The following is a 22,488-nucleotide window of genomic DNA, read 5'->3' as shown; positions in this document are numbered from 1 at the left end:
GTTAAAGACAGTTGTGGGACCCCTGGGCACATTGCTGTCAAAGAACAACTCTGCAACAACACAGACATTGAGCTATTAGCCATTAGCATCCGTGGAGGCAGCCTGTGACTCTCTGTGGTCCGCAGACTGCAAACGCAATCTCCAAGAGCTCTTCTTCTAATATCAGGGGACTTTCATCATGTCTCGCTGGACTCCACACTGCCCACCTTCAACCAGTATGTGACCTGCCCCATCGTAGTCAATAAAACATTGTACTTAATGTATGCCAATGAAAAAGTGGCATACAGTTCATCACCTCCTGCCCAGGGAAGATCTGATCGTAACCTAGTGTGCCTTGTCCCTGTGTGCAGCACTTAGTGTGCACGGAGCCACTAATCACCCACGCAGTGCAGAGATGCTTCGCGGAGGGCATAATCAAGCAAATAAATGACAGAATGCTTTTTATTTCATGTCGACGTGCAATTTATGTATAGTTGACCGGGAAATTAAAGCAGCGATCACTTGGACTATTCCGTAGCACCCTTTCACAGTGGTACATCCCTCCAGGTAACCATTCACCAGTCTTGTACAGTAGAGCGGGACATTACGTTTACTCTCAGCGGAATTCACCCGAGAAGGCATCAGTTCCTGCACTGCACTGGTCTTCACCACGATTAGTATAAGGTAAGAATGAATACATTTTCTTCTATTCTTATTTCCAGTACAGTAAAAACTCATTAATTTACATTTTCGGACAAAATGTAGGGCCCGAAAGTGTGTCTACTTTCATCTTACAGTCCAGCAACAAAGAACACATTTTCGTTTCATACTTTTGTTATATTTCGTTACAAAGCTAGCCTTAGCCTTGCCGTCGCCTCGGCCACCATTGATCACGTGGCTCTAATATTAGAGCCACGTAATTGCGCATTGATTTTTCCGGTGAGGTTGTGCGTAAGTGTTCAATGCGTAAGTGTACAATATGTTCAATGGGAGAAACTTAGTCATTTATCTCTACAGCCGAGTAATTATCCCAAGAGCCTTTTTCCAGTAAGCAGGATTAACAGACTGTCAAACCATGAAGTCATAGTGCAACACCAAGTTGCAATTTCAGTAAACTCATCTGAATTAGATCGTGACAGATGTTCCGAATTTTCAGCTTTTGATGTTCATCCTTATAAGCACGCATGTGCCTTTTTAAACTGCATGTATAGTTGTATCTACAATACCAGGATTTAGTAATACAGTGGGGTATACAAAGAGCCACATGAGACTGTTAAGCTATCAGTAAACCCGACACTGCAGACTGAAAGACAAACTCCATGAACTGAAAACTGACCTTAAATATGAGTGCGGCAAATCCGCAGTGAAGAGAGATAATAATATTGATTAGGGAGAGAGGGCGCAGCTGGGAGAAACAAGACACAGGTGAATTGAATCAAACAAGTATGACCAGCGGAAGCAAAAGCAAGTGCACAAAGACTAGAGGTCAACAATATAAAGCAGTAACCAACTAAAGATAGGACACAGAAATGCAGACTTTGCACTAGGAACACAGAATGGCAGGAGAACAGCCTCAAAGAGTAAAGAACAGTATATGCAGAAAATAAAGTTAAAAGACAGCGTGGTCTTCAAGAACCCAGAGTACGATACAAAAATGTTGTTTTATTCAATGTTGTTTTATTCAAGTGAACAAAACAATGTAGACCATGTTCATTTTGTTAATAAGTTGGAAAAAAATAAAAACTAATGACAGCATTTAAAATAAACAAAGATGAATAACATAGATGGGAACATTTGACAATGGAATTGTAACATTATCAAAACTGATTTTTCAGATATGCAGAGTAGAAGATGTGGAGATTCAAATTTTTAACTTGGGTGTGTGTTTGAAATATCAAAATATTGGTTGACATCGTTGACATACTGTTATTAAAGATAGGAATATGTATGAAGCATAGATTCAAAAGCTCTATTAACAGAACTATAACCTGTTAGAATCTGCCATTTATTTCAGATGTATTCTGTAACTGTTCACAGTCTCAATACTTAAAGTGATGACAGATTGTTTCCAAAAGTGCTCAGTCACATTTTTCATAAGACTAACATGGAATTTTTGATTTATTTAAATATATAAACCTGTTGAAAGTAATAATTGAAATTCTTGTCTTTGTAGGATCACAGTAATATATAGATTTCTAATATAGTCCAAGTTTGTCTATGAAAAAAACACCAGCAAGCAGGTTATGTCCTACAACTATCGTCTCACTGTGAATGACTAAGACTAAAATTGAACTCTCTTCCTTAAACAACGAGAAACATGAAGTGCACTCAGGAGCAGATTCGAGCGCAGGCTCAGAGTGAAGTTAACAGAAAATGTTCTTTACATCATCATCATCATCATTTATTTATATATCACTTTGGTCTAACAGGTGTGTTTGTAAAGTGCTGTACAATAGAAATAGAAATATAGTAATAAAATAGAAAAAAACAGACAAGTATGTGTATGTGATGCAAAAGGTAAAATTAAAAACAAGGCTAGAATGCGTGAATGTTAACTTTGAGTTCTACAACTAGGAGCAAAATGCTGTGAACATGGACTACGGTAGTTCATACTCGAGGGAACAGTAACATGACCTGTGGCTGCTGGAGCTCGGCAAGTGAAACAGTGGTGTGAGAGTTGATGGTGGAGCGGCACTGTGCGACCCATTTTTGTGTTGTTACCTTATGTGTGCTGCTACGGGTCACCTTTTGTGTTTTTACATATGGTGTGTTTATGGAAATGTATTTAAGATAAAGCGTAACTCAAGCCAGGTGTTTTTGGTCAGAACAAGCAGTTTGTAAACTCTGTGCTGTTATGATCAATGACATTGGACAAAGACAAGCAAATAAAACTGATGAATACAAAAACAATCTTAACCGTACAAGACAAGTATAGCTTGAGTTTAGAGCTGCCACGATTAGTCGACTAGTCACGATTACGTCGACTATCAAAATCGTCGACGACTGATTTAATAGTCGACGCGTCGTTTGAAGCTTTGTAAGATCACAAAAGACGCAGGAATAAGTAGTAGGATTTAAAAGTGTAATAACGGACTGAAACAGAAGATGGCAGCAGTGCATGTAAAGGATGCCAGCTGCCGTTAAACCCCGAAGAAGAAGAAGCTGTGTCCCAGAATTCATAGTGCGGCCCAGCGCAGTTGTCAACAATGGCGGCAGCTAGTTAGTTTTAATATTACTCTTATTATTCTTTCTGGGTCACAAAATAAACGTTTAACATATTTTCAAGCTGTACGTTTTACGTCCAATCGATGCATGATCTGATTAGTCGACTAATCGCAAAAATAATCGGTGACTAGTCGACTATCAAAATAATCGTTTGTGGCAGCCCTACTTGAGTTGTCACAAGTTTAATTCATAACAGTTACATTGCCTCACCCCTGCCACCAAACACTTCAGTGGCTTCAAGTGTAGGCGTAGCCTCTACAGGTACTGCAACAGAGGGAGAGCAGAGTCAGGAGGGTCTTGGAAGAAGCAAATGGAGATCCGTGTCCAGGGGAGTGAGGCTATTGCGAGTGTGAAAGGTTGTCCAGGAAGTAACTAAGAAGACATGAACAGAGAGGTAAGTACTAGAGCTTTGAGCAACGTGAGGCCAATAACTAACATAGGTTAACAGATAATATGGCACAGACTGGTTGTGAACAGTGGTCTTAAATACAGCTGGCTTGATTTGTCTCAGGTGGTGATCCTCGGTGGAGTGATGAAGTAGAGCAGCCAGCACCCCAAGTAGAGCAGGCACTGTGGAAAAATAGTTGTGACTCAACCAGACCATTACAAAGTATGGCCTGGAGGATTTTCATCTCAAGGTGCAAGAACATTCTTAATGACTGTACACGGCAGCTGCTGATGGACGATGTTGGGCCAGATGTGCTACAGTTAGCGTTAAGGAGGTATGATCAAAGCAAGATCGAAAACATTTAACATTTAAAATGTTTAAGGGGAATATGGCCTGAGAATATAACATGAATTAAGAAGTAATTTTTGGATATCTTTGAGGTTGGAGACAATGCAGAGAAGCCTTCAGTGGGCAAGAGGAAGACTGATCAATGTAACTGCAGCAGATCAACTTCTGCGTGACTTGGCTGAATTGATTCAGGATGTCGAACTGTCTACTCAGCATGGGCAACAAGGTAAGCACATATTGTGTCGATTCCTTGACTCACCAACAGTGTGAAATAAATTATGACTCTGTCTTAACCTATTTTCCAAATATTTACCTATTTACCTGATATATTTACCTGATATATGGGGTGCCTTTACCTATTTACCAAGCGCTTTATATATTTTCAGGCTGTTTTGGATACCAGGCACCAGTGGTTTTCAACAGAGGTAGAGGTAGATCCCTTTACCTTATCACTCGGGAACAGCTTTCATTCCTGAAGTCATGTGGATTCACTGCACCTCAGATGGCTGATATTTTGAGTGTTTCACGCCAGTACAATTTGAAGGCGTCTGCGGTCAGTGACTTTTCAAACCAGTGTGACTTTCATTTCTTTGTGACACACACTCACTGTTTATTCAAATTAAATGGTATTGTGAAATTGTAAAAATTAGTATATTTGAATGTGCACCACTAGTCAAGTAATGAAGTGTGTTGTTATGGTAGTGATAAATCACTCGTGTTTTTTGTCTGATTTCAGACAGTATCATTTCACCCGTGCATCAATGTATGCGGAACTGACTGACAGTGCCTTGGATGAACATGTGCAGGACATTGTCGCTGGCAATGAACAAACTGGTCCTGAGGCTGTCAGAGCCTCCTCTGCGAGCACGTGGACTACGTGTACAGCGAAGGAGGGTTTGAGCAAGCATGTTACGGATGAATCCTGGAGCAGCTGCCCTTAGAGCAGTTTTATGGAGACCAGAGCGAAGAACATATCAGGTTGCAGGTCCAAACTCATTGTGGCACATTGCTGGAAATCACAAGCTGATAAGGTAACCAAGCACATTGATTTGTCTTTTGTCTGAACACCTATTTTGACCAAAGTGAAATTCAGCATTACATCAAATATAATTGTTAAACAGTAAGACACGTCCAATAGAGCCAGGCCCTGGGATGGGCAGTCCTCTAACACAACTGGTTATGTTTAAAGGGAAGAGGAGAGAACACAGACAGCGCAAGCAACATACAAACAAAAATTCAAACTTGACATGCAATAGTCACATGTAAATCAATTAAGAGTGTGTTTTCTATTGTTTCAATAACAAAGCAGAAATAATATTTTTCTTCTTATGGACCACGGTTTTAGGTGGAGGATAGTCATTGATGGGGCTATTGATGGATACAGTCGTCTTGTGGTCTTCCTTCATGCCTCAAACAACAACCGTAGCAGTACCGTTTTATCAAGTTTCATCAGACCCGTGGTATCCTATGGTGTACCCTGGAGGGTCCGGACAGACAGAGGTGGGGAAAACAATGCTGTCTGCCTGATGATGAACATTTTCAGAGGCTTTGATCGTGGAAGTGCCCTAAGAGGAAGGAGTACCCATAATCAGAGAACTGAGAGGCTCTGAGGTGATCTGTGGCGAGGAATGACCAATGTCTACTGTGACTTATTTCACCACCTGGAGGAGGAAGGCATCATTGACATTGACAATGAAATGCACCTTTGGGCTCTCCATTACATCTATCTCCCAAGGATCAACAGAGATTTGAAAGACTTCACTCAACAGTGGAACAATCATGGCTTGCGGACAGAGAGACACTTGAGCCCATTACAGATTTTTGTGTCCGAGGCAGCCTCCTGGTAGAACTATGTAATCCACTAAGTGGCACCAGAGGGAGTCATGGTATTGAACTCATCACTGGCTTAATATACTTTCTGGACTCCACATATCACTGAGACAGTTCAATTATTGACTGAAACATAATAGCAGCAAGTGGAAAGACTTCAAAATATCTAGGTGACTGGATACATATAATGTGAAAAGTTATAATACGTGTTTACTATGTACCATTGAGTAGTGGAGATACAAGAACGAGCTGTGTGACACTGACAATAAAAATGTTGAGTGATTTTTAAAGTGTGTAAGATGGAAGTTGTGAAATGGAAAGTTTACAACTGAAACTGAATCTCGATAAAGTCAACTTGATCTAAAAGTTACAGCTGTTGATTTTGATAAATACAACTATAAAGCAGTGACAGTAAATAATTAAAAAATAAAGTGGCTCAGTATAGTGTGGTAGATATAAAGTGGTTTAGCGTGTGTTTGATGTTGTGACAGTTCACAGCAGAGAAAAAGTGTTAACATTATTGAGCACATTATGTTTTGCTTTGTACAAACATAGTTCTGAAAATACTGGACTCGAGTGTAAAATGTGAATAAAAAAAAGAGCAAGCAGTGATTTGCAAATGTCAAAGGCAAAGTTTGTTCACAGTAGAACATAGAAAACATGTCAAATGTTTACACCGAGACTACGTCGTTAAAAATAAGTCCATTTTAATTTGATGGCAGCAATATGTTTCAAAACAGTTGGGATGGGGCAAGAGAAGGCTGGAAAAAGTGGTACTAAAAAGAAACAGCTGCAGGGATATTTTAAAAGTAACAGGTCAGTTACATGATTAGATATTAAAGAGCATCTTAGAGAAGCAGAGTTGCTCTGGAGGAAATGTGGGCAGAGGTCGATCAATCTGCAAAAAAACTCCATTAACAAATTGTGCAACAATTTCAGAATAATGTTCCCAAGTGTAAAGTTGCAAAGACTTAAAATGTTCCATCCTCTAGAGGCATAAAAAATATATTTTATCAAAAGATTCAGTGACTGGAGAAATCTCTTTGCAGAAACAATGAGGCTAAAAGCCATGATGTCAGTTATCTTCAAACGCTCACAGGAAAGTTATCATCATGGAGCCTTAAACAGACACGATTCTGTTATGGAAATCAGTGCATTTCCTGTATCCTTTGGGGCAACAGACCTGAGTCACACTTTTAGAGAAGTACCTGGTGAGGTGGATTGAGAGGAATATCCATGATGCTTGGCAGTTTGTTCACTCACTTCCTCTCCACCACAGCTTCTGAAGCGCGGCCAGTCACAGAGCTTGCTCTCCTGATCCAAGAAGAACACATTAAAGTGCACTGCACTCACCTGACCTGACAGAACACCTGTCATTAACATTTTGGTGCACACATAAGCTTGCTCTCAAAAAACAGCCTGCCCATCCACTTCTTGTGTACAGCCTCTGTTTTGATCTTCCAGTCCAGCAAATGTATATATGTGGGTGTCCAGGTATTTGTATTCCTCCACCACATCATATCAGCGGGTTCAGTATCTTATACTTTTGTCAAGATAATGCACACTGCAGCCGATTTGTATCTACAATTATCAGAAAGAAGCCATAACCAAGTTACATGGATTCTTTTTTTTTAATTACTTCATGTCATACAGGTAAACTAGTTATGTTATGTGCAACGCTGTCATGTGCCACTCTCTGTTTCAAATTCATGTAAGACATCCAGAGTACTCTGATGACATTGACAAGGACAACTCCAGTTTACATGGAAACAATTATTTCATGTTCTTGAGATTATTTATTTACATCACTTTTCAGGAAACGAACATGCAGGTCTGATTCAAAACTGCATATCTATTTTTAATGCATGTTGATGGGGCAAAATATTCCTGAGATACTGTTAACATTATTAAATTTGTGGGCTGTTATACAGTGGTATTACTTTAAACTGAACACACAAGGATTTTTGATAAAAGTTAAGGTCTCCGTTTGTTTCAGAAAAAACATACTGTCATTTATTTGCTTTCATTATTTATTCATATGCCCTCCGCGGACCATCTCTGCACTGCGTGGGTGATTAGTGGCTCCGTGCACACTAAGTGCTGCACACAGGGACAAGGCACACTAGGTTACGTTCAGATCTTCCTGGGCAGGAGGTGATGAACTGTATGCCACTTTTTCATTGGCATACATTAAGTACAATGTTTTATTGACTACGATGGGGCAGGTCACATACTGGTTGAAGGTGGGCAGTGTGGAGTCCAGCGAGACATGATGAAAGTCCCTGATATTAGAAGAAGAGCTCTCGGAGATTGCGTTTGCAGTCTGCGGACCACAGAGAGTCACAGGCTGCCTCCACGGATGCTAACGGCTAATAGCTCAATGTCTGTGTTGTTGCAGAGTTGTTCTTTCACAGCGATGTGCCCAGGGGTCCCACAACTGTCTTTAACAAACACTGCCAGTCCCCCTCCTTTCCTCTCACCGCTGTCTCTCGTCTTGTCCGCCCGCAGCAGCTGGAAGCCGGGCAGTCTACTCACAGAGGGAGTACCGGGCAGTGTCGGGGTACTGCCACTGTGACCGGGTTAGCGTCATTGGCTCCTCGATCATATCAGGGAGCGATCTCACATTTACAGTGATTACAGGAAGGAGAGATGGTGTGTAAGGTGTCCTTCTCGGGAGACATCACCCCGTCTCTTCCCTCACTGGGGACGTAGGGTCTGTCTGCCGGTAGCGCAGCTGCAGGGCGCAGCGCTAACAGCTGATCCCTAACGTAAACAAAGGAGCCATGCACCGAGTATCCAAATAGAGAGCTAGCTCTGCTCATTACCTGTTAGCTGCCATAACAGGTAACACAGTTAAGGTTTCATTAAAAAGTATTCTGTCGTTTGTTTGCTTGATCATGCTTTAAACATCAAAATGCATAGTGGGATTATAATACAATTCAATACTGTGACAAGCACTGGTACTGAATAGGCAATCACTTAGCAGCAAGGTGAATCGGTGATGCATTAGTGTGGTCTGCACTTCCTCTTCTTTGATTGGGTGAAATGAGTTGAAAGTAATTGGAAGAGGGAACCATGGGGAGTGCCCTGCATAATTTCAATAAAACGCCGTTTTAAACGCCGTTACAGCTGGCACAGAACGCCGTAAAAACGCCGTTTTTATGCATCTTTGAACGGCGTTTTCTGCCGAGTGGCGGAAAAACGGCGTTTCCGTCTGTCTTTGAACGCCGCTTTTACGTCACTCGGATGGTGCGTTCAGGGCGCCATGTGAGAGTCGGAAAAAACGGCGTTTGTCGAAACAGAACGCCGTCGGAATAAAAACGGCGTTTTTTGTCGAGAAAACATTTTGGAACGCCGATTTTTTCGGCGTAATTTGCAAATCAATTAAAAAAACGGCAGTAAGTTTTTTTACGCCGACATAAAGAGTTCTTAATCAAACAGGGTTGAACATTTAAATGTGGTTCACATGAAGCCTCTTCTGGCACTAATCTACAATGAGAAATTTTGCTCTCCTTGACAATAAATTGCTTTATCCTGTGTGGCGGCGTTGCTTTGTACTAAAACATCTAAATGTTTCTCCGTGCCACTAATGATCCGTGAAAGAACATTACAACTTCTCCGTGTGTTCGCCATGTTTTTTTAATGTCGAAAGGGGGGGCGTGGGAGATGACGTCAGATCCTGCGGCTCATAAACATATCAGCAACCTACGTTACGCGCCATCTTCTAGCTACCGACCAGAAAATATACGTAGCATATAAACCCACTTGCTTATTTTTTGTCCAAATAACCGCTTTTATTAGCTATACCGAGCAATGAGTGACCTTGAGGAAGGAAACTATGAAGGGCGGGTAAGTAGTTCCCGTCGAATGATATCGGTGACACCTTCCTTTCTTCCCTTTCTCTTCCGTGTGGCTTTCAGTAAAGAACATTGTTAGGATACACTAACTACTAGCCAATGGTAATGTGTGCTAACTCTAAATAACCTGCAACGCTTTATCTGCTTGCGTTACAGTTTTCAAAGAGGCAGAGAAATGCCTCAAGTTAACGGAAGCAAACTATGCTAATACCTGTTTTAATGTGAAAGGTTAATGCTCTGCTAGCAAGACTGTTTCTAACAGGCGCTAGCTAGCAAGCTAGTTGGCTTAAAATAATAACCAGTGTTAAAACACTGGTGTGTGCAAATTGGCTTCATGCAGTGTCAGTTTAATTGAGTGAAGCTGACTCATTCGTTAATGAAAGGAATCACAAGTTATCTCCTACGTTATGCCAACGTCCTTTTGTGTGCATAGCTTTGCACACTCAGGGGGTCTTTTTTTGTTGTGTTTTTTTTGTCTGTAGTACTGCATTGTGTCAGTGTATGAGGGTTAGTCCTAAGCCACTCTTCGTTCTCAGCGTTCATTCTCTGGTTTATCAGGTTGAAACATTGCTAGAACATTCATTTAAGCTCTTTTTATTCCCACATATGTTAGATTGTTCTGCTCATTTGCATAATTTCTGGATTATTCAAACCTAATGAAGCAGCACTGTAAATGTAATGATGCATTCAGTTTTCCTTTTCATTTCATTCACGATATTCTCCTTTGCTAAAACACTCTGATCTTAATTTCATTGAATGTTCTTTTTTCATTAAGGTTATTGAACCTGAAGGATTTGAAGAGTTTTATCCAAGAATGATGAAGAAAATTTTCAAGATAAAAGAAGGCTAATGAAAACATATACAGAACAGAACATAGAGCTGGAAAGGGAGGAAGTGTACCGGAAGAATGGTGTCAGATAGACGCGCTTGCAGTGTAATGGCTAAAATGAAACAGACCTGGAATCAGAAAATGAGAAAACTGAAAAAAGAAGAATGAAGAAGGATAGAAATCCTCAGAGAAGGGAGTAGCGTGTAAAGAATCTGGAAGAATGAATGTGTCCCTAGGTTAAGTAAATATATTGTTTGTGTCAAAATGTCTTTTCTTTATCATGCTCCGTTTGTGTAACATAAGAAAATGCATGTTTTTTTTCCCCGTTTTAATAGTCCAGGTGAACATGTACATTTTTTAAATATATATATTTTAGTAATATGCCACACAGAGGTTCATTTATTGAAATTACATGATTACTAACCCTTTTTCCCGCAGTATATAGGCTGTACATTTTAGATAAGTGTACTCTGTGTGATACTTCCATTATATTTGACTACTTATTGTGATTTGTATAAATAAAAAAATAAATTTTGAATGAGTAAAGGTTGTTAACATACTGCTATGGCAATAGGCGTCACGCTCCCCATCTAAATCGGATCGTGGGAGTCCAGCTCGGGTCAAGTCGGAGAGCAGGTCTGGCTCTCCGAGCCCATCCCGGGTCTCCAAACACTCCGAGTCCAGATCACGCTCTCAGTCAAAATCCAGGTAAGCCTTCCCAAAACACACACATACACACACTCTGATTATCCTAAATTTTGCCATTTTCTCTTCTGTTGAATTCACTTCTTCTTCTTCATTTTTAGATCTCGTTCTAGACGGCACTCAAACCGCCGGTACAGCCGTTCACGCTCTCGGTCCTATTCCCACCGGAGGAAGTCCCGTTCTCGTTCCTACAGCCCTGAATACCGGCGCAGGAAGAGCCAGAGCACGTCCCCTATGTCAAACCGGCGCCGTCACACCGGCAGTAGGGTAAGTGTAACTGAAGGTGTTGTAGGTTATGGAAGGAAAGGTAAAGAACGTATACATTCACAATCAGATTTGTAAAGACTGGGTTATTGTGCATCATAGCTAGTAAGTAGTGAGGACATGAATATATACTGCACGATATACTCAAAGTGAGGGGCGGTTATTTTTAAAGGAGGCCATGCCTGTAAGTGAATTTCACACCACATTTCACTCAACACATGACACGTTTTTATTTAGTGCACCTACATGTTTTCAGAGGCTTCAGGCTAATCTCAACAAAACAGTTTTGTCATTTTGGTTTATTTTTTCAATATGTTATGTATGTTTGTTTGTTTGTTTGTTTGTTTGTTTGTTTGTTTCTTTTAAATTGTTGTTATTATTATTATTGTTATTATTACGACTGTTTTTACAGGAAGTGTTTAATTAAAAGTCTTTACAGTCCAGAGACGTGTTCCCATGGTATTATGTTATGATAATGTGTTGTTGTGTAAAATATGTTGTATGTTATCGGTTGATTGTGGTAAATGCGGTGGGAATCCACTTTGACATGACATTTAATAACCCCTTTGATAAACCTTCCCTCCCTTTCATTATATCAACAGAGCCATGACTTCACAAAAGAAGCATACAGTCATGGCGGTGGTGCTGATGTTAGGGTATGTGGACCTTCTGACATATTTTGGGGGGAAAAGTAACGTTGTGTGTGGGTCAAAGTTACCACTCTCATTGCAGTGTTGCATGAGGTATAAAGGCATAAATAATCATTGTGAAATTTTTAAAAACGCAAATAACTTGATGTATGTGGACACTGTGGCTGGTTTGCAACCAGCGTCACCTTTATTATCTACAATAAGTATTAGGTCACCTAATGAATCAAGTTATATTTTGAAACTCCAGTGAAAAAGAGGCCTCAACTAACATTTAAGTACTTAAAAAATGCTGCCACTATTTCTTTGCTGCATGTTTATTTTGTTGCTCCAGTAATTGATGATTTCTGATGTGTGTGCAGTTCTAATGCATATAAAGTACAATGTGCTATATGTGTTTTACAATGACAATAATTTTTGAGCAGACCAAATGATATACTAAGTGCCCCACCTTTTTTAAAAGTTACTTTAAAGATTCAAATGTAAAGTACAGGTAAAGTAAAAACATCAGTAAAAATATATTGTATATATTAATGCCATATGCACTAAAAGAAATGTTTCAGTGGTTCCTCATCTGCTGACATGTTCTTGCAGCACCATGTTTAACTAGCTTTCTTAAACTCAATATTTGTAGGGCACAGCTGCTTTATGTGGGCCATATAATAATGCAAAACAGAGGAAGCATGAGGCAAGTGAAAAGGTTTTATAGCACGTGTATATACATAGCTCTCCCTGTGACATATTTTTGAAAGCAGTTTAAGGGGTTATTAAAGCTGTCATAGTTTACCCACTGAGAATTTATTGTGCTACTGTTTCAACATCTTTTGTTTGTACAAACATAAGTTATATGGATTATTTCCTTCGAAGCAACTCAATAACTGCCTCAGTTAGAAACCAAAAGTCACAATGTGAGAGCATGTATCCAGTGTAGGTGAAACAGTATTTTGTCCATAAGCTGCAAAACTGATCCAAAGCAACCATTAAGCATCACATGCATCAGTTATAAATTAATTGATTTAATGTGTTTTATTAGTGATTATTTTCTGTGTTGGGTTTTGGGGAAAGACATTTTTCTAGCTTCTGTGCATTAAGTATGTAAAGTGATCCTGTGTGTATGTGGTGGAGGGTGAGGGGGGCATCATAAATTCATTAAATATATTCTGTATGCAAACCATTACATGGGTAGATGTGGTAAGCTACGCCATCAACTCTTACCCCTATCGCTGACCTTTCCAGGCGAACCCTGATCCGAGCACGTGTTTGGGGGTGTTTGGTTTGAGCCTGTACACGACTGAGCGTGACCTGAGAGAGGTGTTTTCACGCTACGGTCCTTTGGCTGGAGTCAACGTGGTGTACGACCAGCGCACAGGTCGCTCCCGTGGATTTGCCTTTGTTTACTTTGAGAGGCTTGAAGACTCTAAAGAGGTATGGAAAATATTTGGGGTGTTATTTATGGATCAGATGCCCAGTGGTCTTCAGACTTGATGCAAGCAACTTATTTTTATTGTAACTTCACACATCTGGAGTCAAATTATTTATTCCCCAAAGTTGGCTAGAATGAAAAGTGACGAAACTAAATAAAGGAACATGTTTGTATAGTGTGTGTATATAGTTTTTACTCTTTGGTACTTTTATTTTTAATTTATCCACTTTAATAAATATTTTTGAATGAGTATTTTATAACTATGGAAACGTGTTTCTGCCATGGAGAAAAAATAGTTATACTTTTTTCTTTTTCTTTTTTTTTCTTTTTTTTTTTTTTTTGCATATGTCACAATTTCAGGTTATTCGCTCAGTTTTTTTTTTTTTATTACAAAATTTTAAATCTTTAAAATTTTTATTTAGATATCTGACTGAAAAAGTTTGAAATATATCTCAATTTTGAGTTAAGAATGGAAATGATTTATTTTTTTTAAATTGTCGGCAGAAATAGGCTTCTGTACGTATCCATGTAAGTCGATCGGCATTATTTTTTCATTCTTTCTATCTAAACGCTGCACGTTCTGTTAATCCCAGTGTGCAGAAATTGGTTGCAGTTCAGTCAGAGGTACAGCAGGGGTTGCCCGAGAGATGGCCCTCAATGAATAGCAGCTAAACAGTTAAAATAATTACCTGTATCAACTTTCAAGAATAATAATAGCCTGTTGTGTTTTTCACAGGTTCTGTTTTGAATATATGTGTCAGAATTTAGATAAAAAAGCCTCCTTGATTTTCTTATAGTGAAGCCAGTTGTACCAATAAAACTCAATCATTCTGCTATTGCAGGCGCTCTGGTCTGTTAAGAATTTAAAACAGGATGCACTCACTTGTTGGCAATCCTTTAAATACACCTAGATGTGCGAAGCGCCATTAAACCACATAAGAAACATGCATGTGCGCATCTGGAGAAGCTGCTTGTGACTTCTGTCAGGAAGCTGGTGGGAGAAATGCTCCGCTTCTTCTAAATTCATGCTAGAAATCAAAAAGCCTTCAAGCAAAATGTAAAATGTAAACCCTTGCCTGTCATCTCAGCTCGTTATATCAACAAACATTATGAAAATTGCCAGAAGAAAAAATGTTTAACCCCTAAAATGAAAATAGTTTTGGCTACAGTTCCCAATGTTTCTGGACTATTTCAGTTACCCCAGTGAAACCCAAAGTCCAGAAAGAGGGAGTTCTCCATTTTTGTTACCAGTTGTTTAGATTTGCTTCTTCAGAGAGTTTTTTTTTTTTTTTTCCTCAAAGATTGGGTGTGATTACTTGGATATGCCACTAGGTGTCAGCCTTTCCTTAAATTCTCTCACCACCCAATCATGGGGTCTAATATAGATGGTTTCAGTGTGCAATATTGGTGGCCCTTCATTATTTAAATAAATTTTTACCAAAGAGCTTACAGTGGTCTGATAATATCTTTGTCTTCTCCTCCCTTTTGTGTTCCCAGGCAATGGAGCGAGCCAATGGCATGGAGCTGGATGGGAGGCGCATCAGAGTGGATTATTCCATTACTAAACGTCCCCATACCCCTACGCCAGGAATCTACATGGGCCGACCTACACAGTAAGATCAGCATTTGTGTCAAATCTTAGATACCTGTTCCCTTAACCTACTGCATGACACTGGAGCTCCATTTAAAATCTCCATGAAGCTTAAATGCACCTCTGAGCCATACTGAATAAATGCAGTATTGTCTGCGCTTAACATGGTGCTTTTTTCCCCCTCAAGTTTCTCAGAAGTCATTTTACTTTTTTTTTTAATGTATTTATTTTTTAAATTAATTATTTATTTATTTTATTTTTACAGCAATGGTGGTGGTGGGGGTGGGGGTGGTGGCAGCAGCAGAAGGGGAAGAGAGTCATATTATGACCGCGGTTATGACCGCTACGACAGATATGACGAGTACGACTACAGATATAGGTGAGCGCTAATTTTTCTGAGTACAAAGTGTTGTAGTATTATGTGGTAGAAGACGCATTTCAAGTTCCTTGTGTCTTTTTGCAGTCGCAGGCGCTCTCCATCGCCGTACTACAGTCGATACAGGTCTCGCTCACGGTCTCGCTCCTACAGCCCACGTAAGTGTGAAGAGAAATGGCGCACAAAAAGATGGTTATTGCACTTGTTCGAACACATCTCTGTGTCTAAATCTCTGGTGAAATGATGGTCAGTGTTTTTGCACTTCAGACTTCAGCCGTTTATTAACACAAATGTTTGTTGTTTCTTGTCTTTTCCAGGACGTTACTGAGTTGCTTCTTTCAACATTCAGCATCCCTCCAATAACTGATGGGTGTGTGTGTGTGTTTGCGTGTGGTACATCAAAGTGTTTCAGTGGGAAACATTTTGATTAAGCATGTCTATATCAGCAGAACTCTTGAGTTTTAAAGTAGTTCTTGTTTACATGAAATAGATGTCTTAATTTTTAGACCTTTGGATGCATCCGTGTTGAGTTTGAGCACAGAAATCAGCACCTGTGGCTTACTCTTGCCTCATTATTAGACCTCCATCTTTCCTTCCTCCATCTTTTCTTCCTCCTTCATTTTCTGGAGCTCGGATCGCCGTGTTTTGCTCACTTATGGTTGATCAGATTTGTTGTACTCATCACTGTTAACTTTGTACTCAAGATGGGGAAAGAAAAAAGTGACACCTGATTTTGCAGCCTGTATTAATGATGCACTCTGTGTGTATAAATGTAACAAATTAATGCGAGTGTTAATTTTGACACTAAATAACTTTAATGGTAACTAAATCAGGTGGTTAAAATGAAGTGTTACCAACATCAGAAGTTCATTTTTTTTTTCCCCAGTCAAGAAGTCATTGTTTAAGTTTTCAGAGAGTTTTAATATCATGTTTTGCAATTTGTTTTATTTTTATTGTTGTTTCTTTGTATGGAAAATACAAATTTATGAAAACCGCGAAAGGTTTGTAAGGTGTTTTTCTGACTTAATGTGCATGAAATTGAAGTTGGGATTTAGTTGTACGGGTGGGAGTGAATGCTGTAAGTTGAGTGGGTGAGGTGGGAAAGCAAGAGATTCACAGAACAAGATTAATTCCAAGGTGGTGTGCACGATAAGATAATATCGACACAAACTTAAAGTCGCCTGCTGTATTCTTGTGTTGAAACTACAGTGTATCCTCAATATACATCCAGTTTACTTTCATTAAGACGACACCAAGGAAAATAAACACAAGGGCTTTTAGCAAGACTTTTATTAGACTGAGTAAATAAAATACAAAGTTCACATGGAGGGTTAATACATTAAAATGCGTTAACTTGTTCACCGTTGTGACAGTGGATATTACATTATGAAAAGGTGACAGAACATGATTAGATTTGTTTTGCATACAATGGTGTTACCAGCTACAGGTACAACAACCCTGCAGAATGCATGAAACCACCATGATCACTCACTCTGTCCCCCACAAAGACAGCTAAAATTTGAACAGATTGAGAGGAAATGGGATTTTGACACAGCGGATAATCACAAAAGTAAACCTGAAGGAATGAAGGGTCCTTTATCTGTAGACCATGGGACCAATAACAAGGCACTTCATTCAAATGGGGTTAATAATCACTGCTGACATGTCATGGGGCCCCTCAGAGTTATGCATTCATTCCTAGTCATTCACATAATTCTTATGATTTCAAGGTAACTACTAGCTCGAAGGACACAAGGGTCAAAAACTCAACACTTTATCGTCGTCTATATCATCTCTAAGTGTGGACGAGCATTTACTTTCACATTTTCATGAGTGAACTTGCAGTCATATGTACACTTGTTCCTATAAACATTTGATTGATGAAGCAAATTACACAGTTATTGTTTCCTGATCTGAGTCCTGTGGTAGCCAAATTAGCGTTCAGCGTAGAGAGCAGGTGCAGGGAAACCAGAGAATCCAGGACATTTTCTAGATTGTATAGTTACATGTGCAGTTATGTTTTGTTTTTTTTTAGTCACTGAAATTGTGCTATGACACAGGTGTCATGGCAGGGGGTCGAGAACCAGTAGGAAACATGATGTTTAAGGGTTAGCGAGATATTATTGGGATTCCATAAATTACACCTATATACCTAGCTTCAGAGTAACATAGTGTGTTTAGACGAAGAATTAAAAAGATCCACTACACTGATTTTTTTGAGAGAAAGATAACTAAATCATTGCAGTGCACTGATTCTACATAAAATGTAGACCTTTCTGAATTTTCCATGAACCTTCACGCATACTTTAACTGTTTCATTTTTATAAAACTGAACCAAACAAGACCAAGGTTTGCAACCTGTAGCTTTAACATGCCTTTGTGATTAGATTAAAACTGGGAGGAGACACTTGCAGCGTACAGGACACCGTCTGAAGGTTAAGAGGCAGCAGGAACACTGATGGGGGTACTTCTGAATTCTTCGCATTTAACCAATAAGCTTGGGCTTCTACTTGGAATAACATACATTAACAGTGGTTGATTACCTAAAAATTTCTATTTTTCTGTTAGCTCTGTTCTTAAGGAAATTGGGGTCTTTATAAATACAGCCGGACTCTTTTAATTGTTTTCATTTGGACTGTTATCTCAAATTCTTAATCTTAGTCAGCAGATGCTTTCTAAAATTACATTTCTGAAAGTTAAATTCACTTTTCTATTCATACTTTAAAGAGATTTCCACAAATTCAGCAGATAAACAACTCTTTATTACACCATAAGTGTATTTTATTGCTTTACAAACTCTAATCTAATTTGTATTAACATGTTAAAATAATTAAATAGCCATTTAAAAACATTTAAATGTTTTGCATGCATCTATACCTGACTGCTAAACCCAAGTGGCAATCCACGCACTAATTAAAACGTTAATTATTATCTTTAACATTTAAAAGCTAGATGGTTGAAGAAAATGTCCATAAACTATTTGTGTTTTTTTAAACACTTAAATTAATGAACAAAAATATTCAAAGTCACAGATGATCATCACAGCACTTTATTTTAAATATTCAATATCCACATGCTTTTAAATCACACCTGCATTTCTAATCAGAGGAAACGGACAACTGACTCTGCTTAAGATTCAGCAAATCACGCACTTTCTCGCACAACAAACACAAACCCAGTGCAAAATTGCAAAGTGTTAAAACTCCAAAGAACAGCAAATCATGTTTCCATCTTCTTTCAGAAAACAAGTCATTGAAGAAATTGATTGTTTTTTGGGGGGGTTGGCGTTAAGGGAGGAATTTTTCTCAACACGTATCACACTGTAACTAATCAATCAAGGTGCTGAAACCAGTAAACAACAGCTGCCAGAGGGGAAGGTTTCCTATAAGAGAGACAAAGCCACACGCTAAAGCATGGCCGTTCAGTATAGCTGCAATGTATACCAAAGTCTGCAAATGTTCATGTGACTCTGCGTGAAAACTTTTCATCCTTGATCAACATGTGCTGCTAACCTACACAAAGGCTCCACAACAATAGACCAAAAAAAATGCAGTCAGCTCCAGATAACATAAAACACAAAAATCAACAAATGTTTATGACATCAAAGTGCATTTTTGTTAATTTGGTGTTAAATTTTTAAAAAGAGAGGAAAAAAAGAAGAAGAAATAAGAATTTGTAATTACAGCTGCTACAGACGCCATGCTTTGTGGGGTGTTCACTAAGCTCAGAATATAACCAAATGATCAGCTACTTGGTAAATATTTTAATTACAAAAATAGATAAATTAATAAAGGAACAGTTGCTGCCAACTGAAACCAAACAATCGTGTGACGGCAGCTACGTTTGGTTGCTTTTTAAACCTCCCCTCCTTTTCCAGCAAAAAAAACAAAACAAAGGGATGATTATTTCATTTAAAACATCAGCATATATAAGCAGTCCTATCATCTACTGATGGCATAGGAAGAAGAAACTTTTCCACACAAATTCCCAGGATTTAAGTTGTGTCTGGGGGGTGAAAAGGGTGTATAAGACGAGAAAGCGAGAAAAAAGCTAGGGCAGATTCTTTACTGGGATTATTCGTCTTTTTAAAAAAAACATAACAGAGATATTATCTGGAATATTTGCTATTTTGCCAGCAGGCTATGGCTATCCCCATTTAACTGCTACAAGAAATATTCCTTGGCATGTGCTTTAGGGGGGCACAAACCGCCATTTTCTAATGAGATGAAGGGTGTCATCTCAAAGCAGAATCTGTGGAATAAACATGCCCTTTTTTAAGGGTTTTTTGGAGCCTGCATGAAAGCACTTGATGACAATAGAAAACACATGTATGGAGCAGAAAAATGAAAAAAATAAAAACGCAGTTGCATTAACGTCGTTAAGGACATTGTTTGCTTTTAGTTAATGATACTGTAAGGCTCTAGATTCTTCTCAACATGGCGTTCACCACAGTCTTCCCTGACTCTTGTCCGAAGCGGTCAGCAACTGGATTAAATGGTTAAAACTCACGTGGAACGACAATGTTGTTAAAGATGCGAATCGCCTCGCAACAAATAAATAAATAAATAAAAACATAATAAAGCAATCTCACCGGAAAACAGAATCCTTGATTCTCTGTAGCCTAAATAGGATTGTGAAAGAGCCTTGCGCTTGGCGACGTAGACTATATCTTGGAGCGAGGCCAGCAGCTCAAAGTTGGGCTATAAGCTCTCTCTTTTAAAAAAAAAACCTAAACAATCTCCCTCCCTTCTTTCCCTCCTTGACTTTCCCTCTAGAAATATCCTAGACTATGTTTAAACAGATCGATTTTGTCAGTTCTTTTCCTACACCGACATTAACCGCAGAAAATCTTCCCACATAGGATGCAGTCTAGTCTGAAACTTTATGTCAGTTTTGCCCCCTATGGAATTTGTCCATAGCGAGGAGCCCTGAAGCTGGGGGCGGGGAGACTTTCTGTACATTCCTCAGCGATACATTCACTACTCCTCTTGCAGAGCCTGCAGCCACACACACACACACAGACACACACACACACGCAGGCTGCAGCCATGCATCGGCTCATTTAAACCGACAGAGACTGGAGAGCAACTTAACATGACTGCTGTCTCTATACGTTCAGCCTGTGAGACTACCAGCTCGGAGACACTGCCCAGCTGGCAGAGCTGGCATTGACACAGAGCCCCATCCGTGTGCGTTTCGTTATTTCACGAGGAGTGGAAATGGTTAACGACTAATAAACGGGGTTTTAAAAAATTGTATGAGCTTAACTAGGCCGACGGAAAGCGCCCTGGTTTTAAATAACCCTCATATAGATCCATACAGGAGAAAGACTACAGAGATCTAAACACTCACTAATAAGTTAATAAGAAACTTTTCGGGGAGCAGGTCTTGTAACAAATTATGAAACGATTAAAAGTCGATAGAAAGTTGCTCTAAAGTTGAATTTTAAACCCTATTTCACGCCTTTATCACTTAACCTATTTAAGGGTTGCCCTATAAATCCAAATACAACATAAAGTTCTCGGAAAGTTTTAAAGAGGGTATTTTTTTAAACGCAAAGCGCTTCGGATTTAATCACTGGCGTGTTTCGTTACATCTTCATGCTTCAAGCCATGACAAAAGCCAAACTGGGCAAACATGGGGAGAAATGCATGATTGGCGCGCTGATTCATATAGAATAGTCGAGCCGGGGAGCCAATGAATGAGCGCGTTGAGGCCGAGCCAGCAGGAATAGTACGGAGCAGGTTTGCGGCTCTCCGATTGGACAGCCTTCTCGACCAATCAGACAGCTCGGTGTGTTTGTTCAGCAGCAGAGGAGTAGACCCACCGAGACAGCAATGGCCCCGGTCTGTGAGCCAGTGGCTGAAGGGCCAACACTCCCTTTGTAACCTGCTTTACATGAACACGCACACCTTGGCCTGTTCATTAGCAGACGCTTCAGAGACACGGTGCTATCACCTCAGCTCCAGAGAAAAGCTTTTGTTCCCTTCTTTTTTGTAATGCCACTTGCAGGGCTGCAGAGATGACTACACCCACTCACGTTTCTAACTCTTTCTTAAAATACTTTTCAAAACAAGATGGCCACAAGTCAAACATGGGCTTACAATGAGTTAAAATAAAAGAATAAGATTAAAAAAAACCCATGCATTTAAAGGAGAATGAGATGAAAGTTACTGCTATTATGTAACTTTTTTGTAGTTGACATTGTTGCTCTTTGGCTACTTCTAACTAACCCGTCACGCCGATTCATCTAACACAATTTTATGAATGAAAGCGTGCCCTCCTGTATCCCCACACACGATCCTGAAAAGAAAATAGATCCATGCAGCACATATCTAAAGTATACTGTGTCACGTCTCCTGAACACGTGATGAAGTTTAAGCCTCGCTTTAAAGGTGCTGGGTTTAAAGCTGAACTTTAACATTATAATGCAGACAGATGCATTTGGGTGCCAGCTTGTTTGGTGCATAAATCTGAAACTAATGCTATAAAATGAATGCTAAAAGTTTTCTACTAGCTCTTCTCTCAAACTGCTTTAAAGGGGCACGGATTCAATTTTATGGTCATTTTGGCAGCCACTGCGGCTGAATTATGCTCTCCGTATATTGCAGTAACGTTCAGGAACACTGCAAACTATAGCCTGCACAAAGGCAGAATTTATTGTGGTACTTGACTGTACATGTGCTTATAAATTTACGCTTTGGGGGATCATTAGTGTTTTGAAACTTTGTGCCCTGACAATATATCATCTTATTGACATCGCCAGGCATTGATTAATCTGCCAATTAGTCCTGTGTATGCAGAAATGACCTGTGGAGCGACCCGTTCGTAAACTGTCGACCTCTGCCTATGGTTTACAAAAGATCTTACAGACAGTTGTGTAATGTTTTAAGACACGTATTCCACACGTGATTGAACTGGGCTTTGCTTTACATAGTACGCTAGGGGCACATTGGTGTGGGAGACCCCTCCCTCTTTCAGTAAATTCAAATCCATGCTGGGGTATAGCAGAGAGGATTCGCCATG

The 22,488-nt window shown here is 39.5% G+C and overlaps 1 protein-coding gene and 1 long non-coding RNA gene across 3 annotated transcripts; both read left to right on the top strand.

Annotated features, from left to right (window-relative positions):
• The first annotated feature begins 525 nt into the window (after positions 1-525).
• On the top strand, positions 526-4,467 carry LOC120435458. The gene is made up of 5 exons (XR_005609743.1): positions 526-663; positions 3,436-3,598; positions 3,716-3,926; positions 4,033-4,166; positions 4,327-4,467. It is a non-coding gene; the product is annotated as an uncharacterized LOC120435458 (long non-coding RNA).
• A 4,916-nt stretch (positions 4,468-9,383) lies between these two features.
• On the top strand, positions 9,384-16,462 carry tra2a (transformer 2 alpha homolog). Of its 2 annotated transcripts, none has more exons than XM_039605639.1 (9): positions 9,384-9,729; positions 11,031-11,164; positions 11,263-11,428; positions 12,028-12,081; positions 13,309-13,497; positions 14,993-15,108; positions 15,352-15,465; positions 15,550-15,620; positions 15,780-16,462. In XM_039605639.1, exons 1-9 carry the CDS (start codon positions 9,727-9,729, stop codon positions 15,788-15,790), a joined length of 858 nt encoding a protein of 285 aa, XP_039461573.1. In that variant the 5' UTR covers positions 9,384-9,726; the 3' UTR covers positions 15,791-16,462. The 2 variants fall into 2 exon arrangements, with proteins under 2 accessions (XP_039461573.1, XP_031611923.2); XM_031756063.2 differs by having other exon boundaries at positions 9,385-9,619.
• Positions 16,463-22,488: the final 6,026 nt, after the last annotated feature.

The sequence above is a fragment of the Oreochromis aureus genome, linkage group 22 (genome assembly GCF_013358895.1).
Source record: "Oreochromis aureus strain Israel breed Guangdong linkage group 22, ZZ_aureus, whole genome shotgun sequence".
In the NCBI taxonomy this organism is placed as follows: Eukaryota; Metazoa; Chordata; class Actinopteri; order Cichliformes; family Cichlidae; genus Oreochromis; species Oreochromis aureus.
The sequence above is the reverse complement of the archived record's forward strand: the minus strand, read 5'-3'. Positions and strand labels throughout refer to the sequence as shown.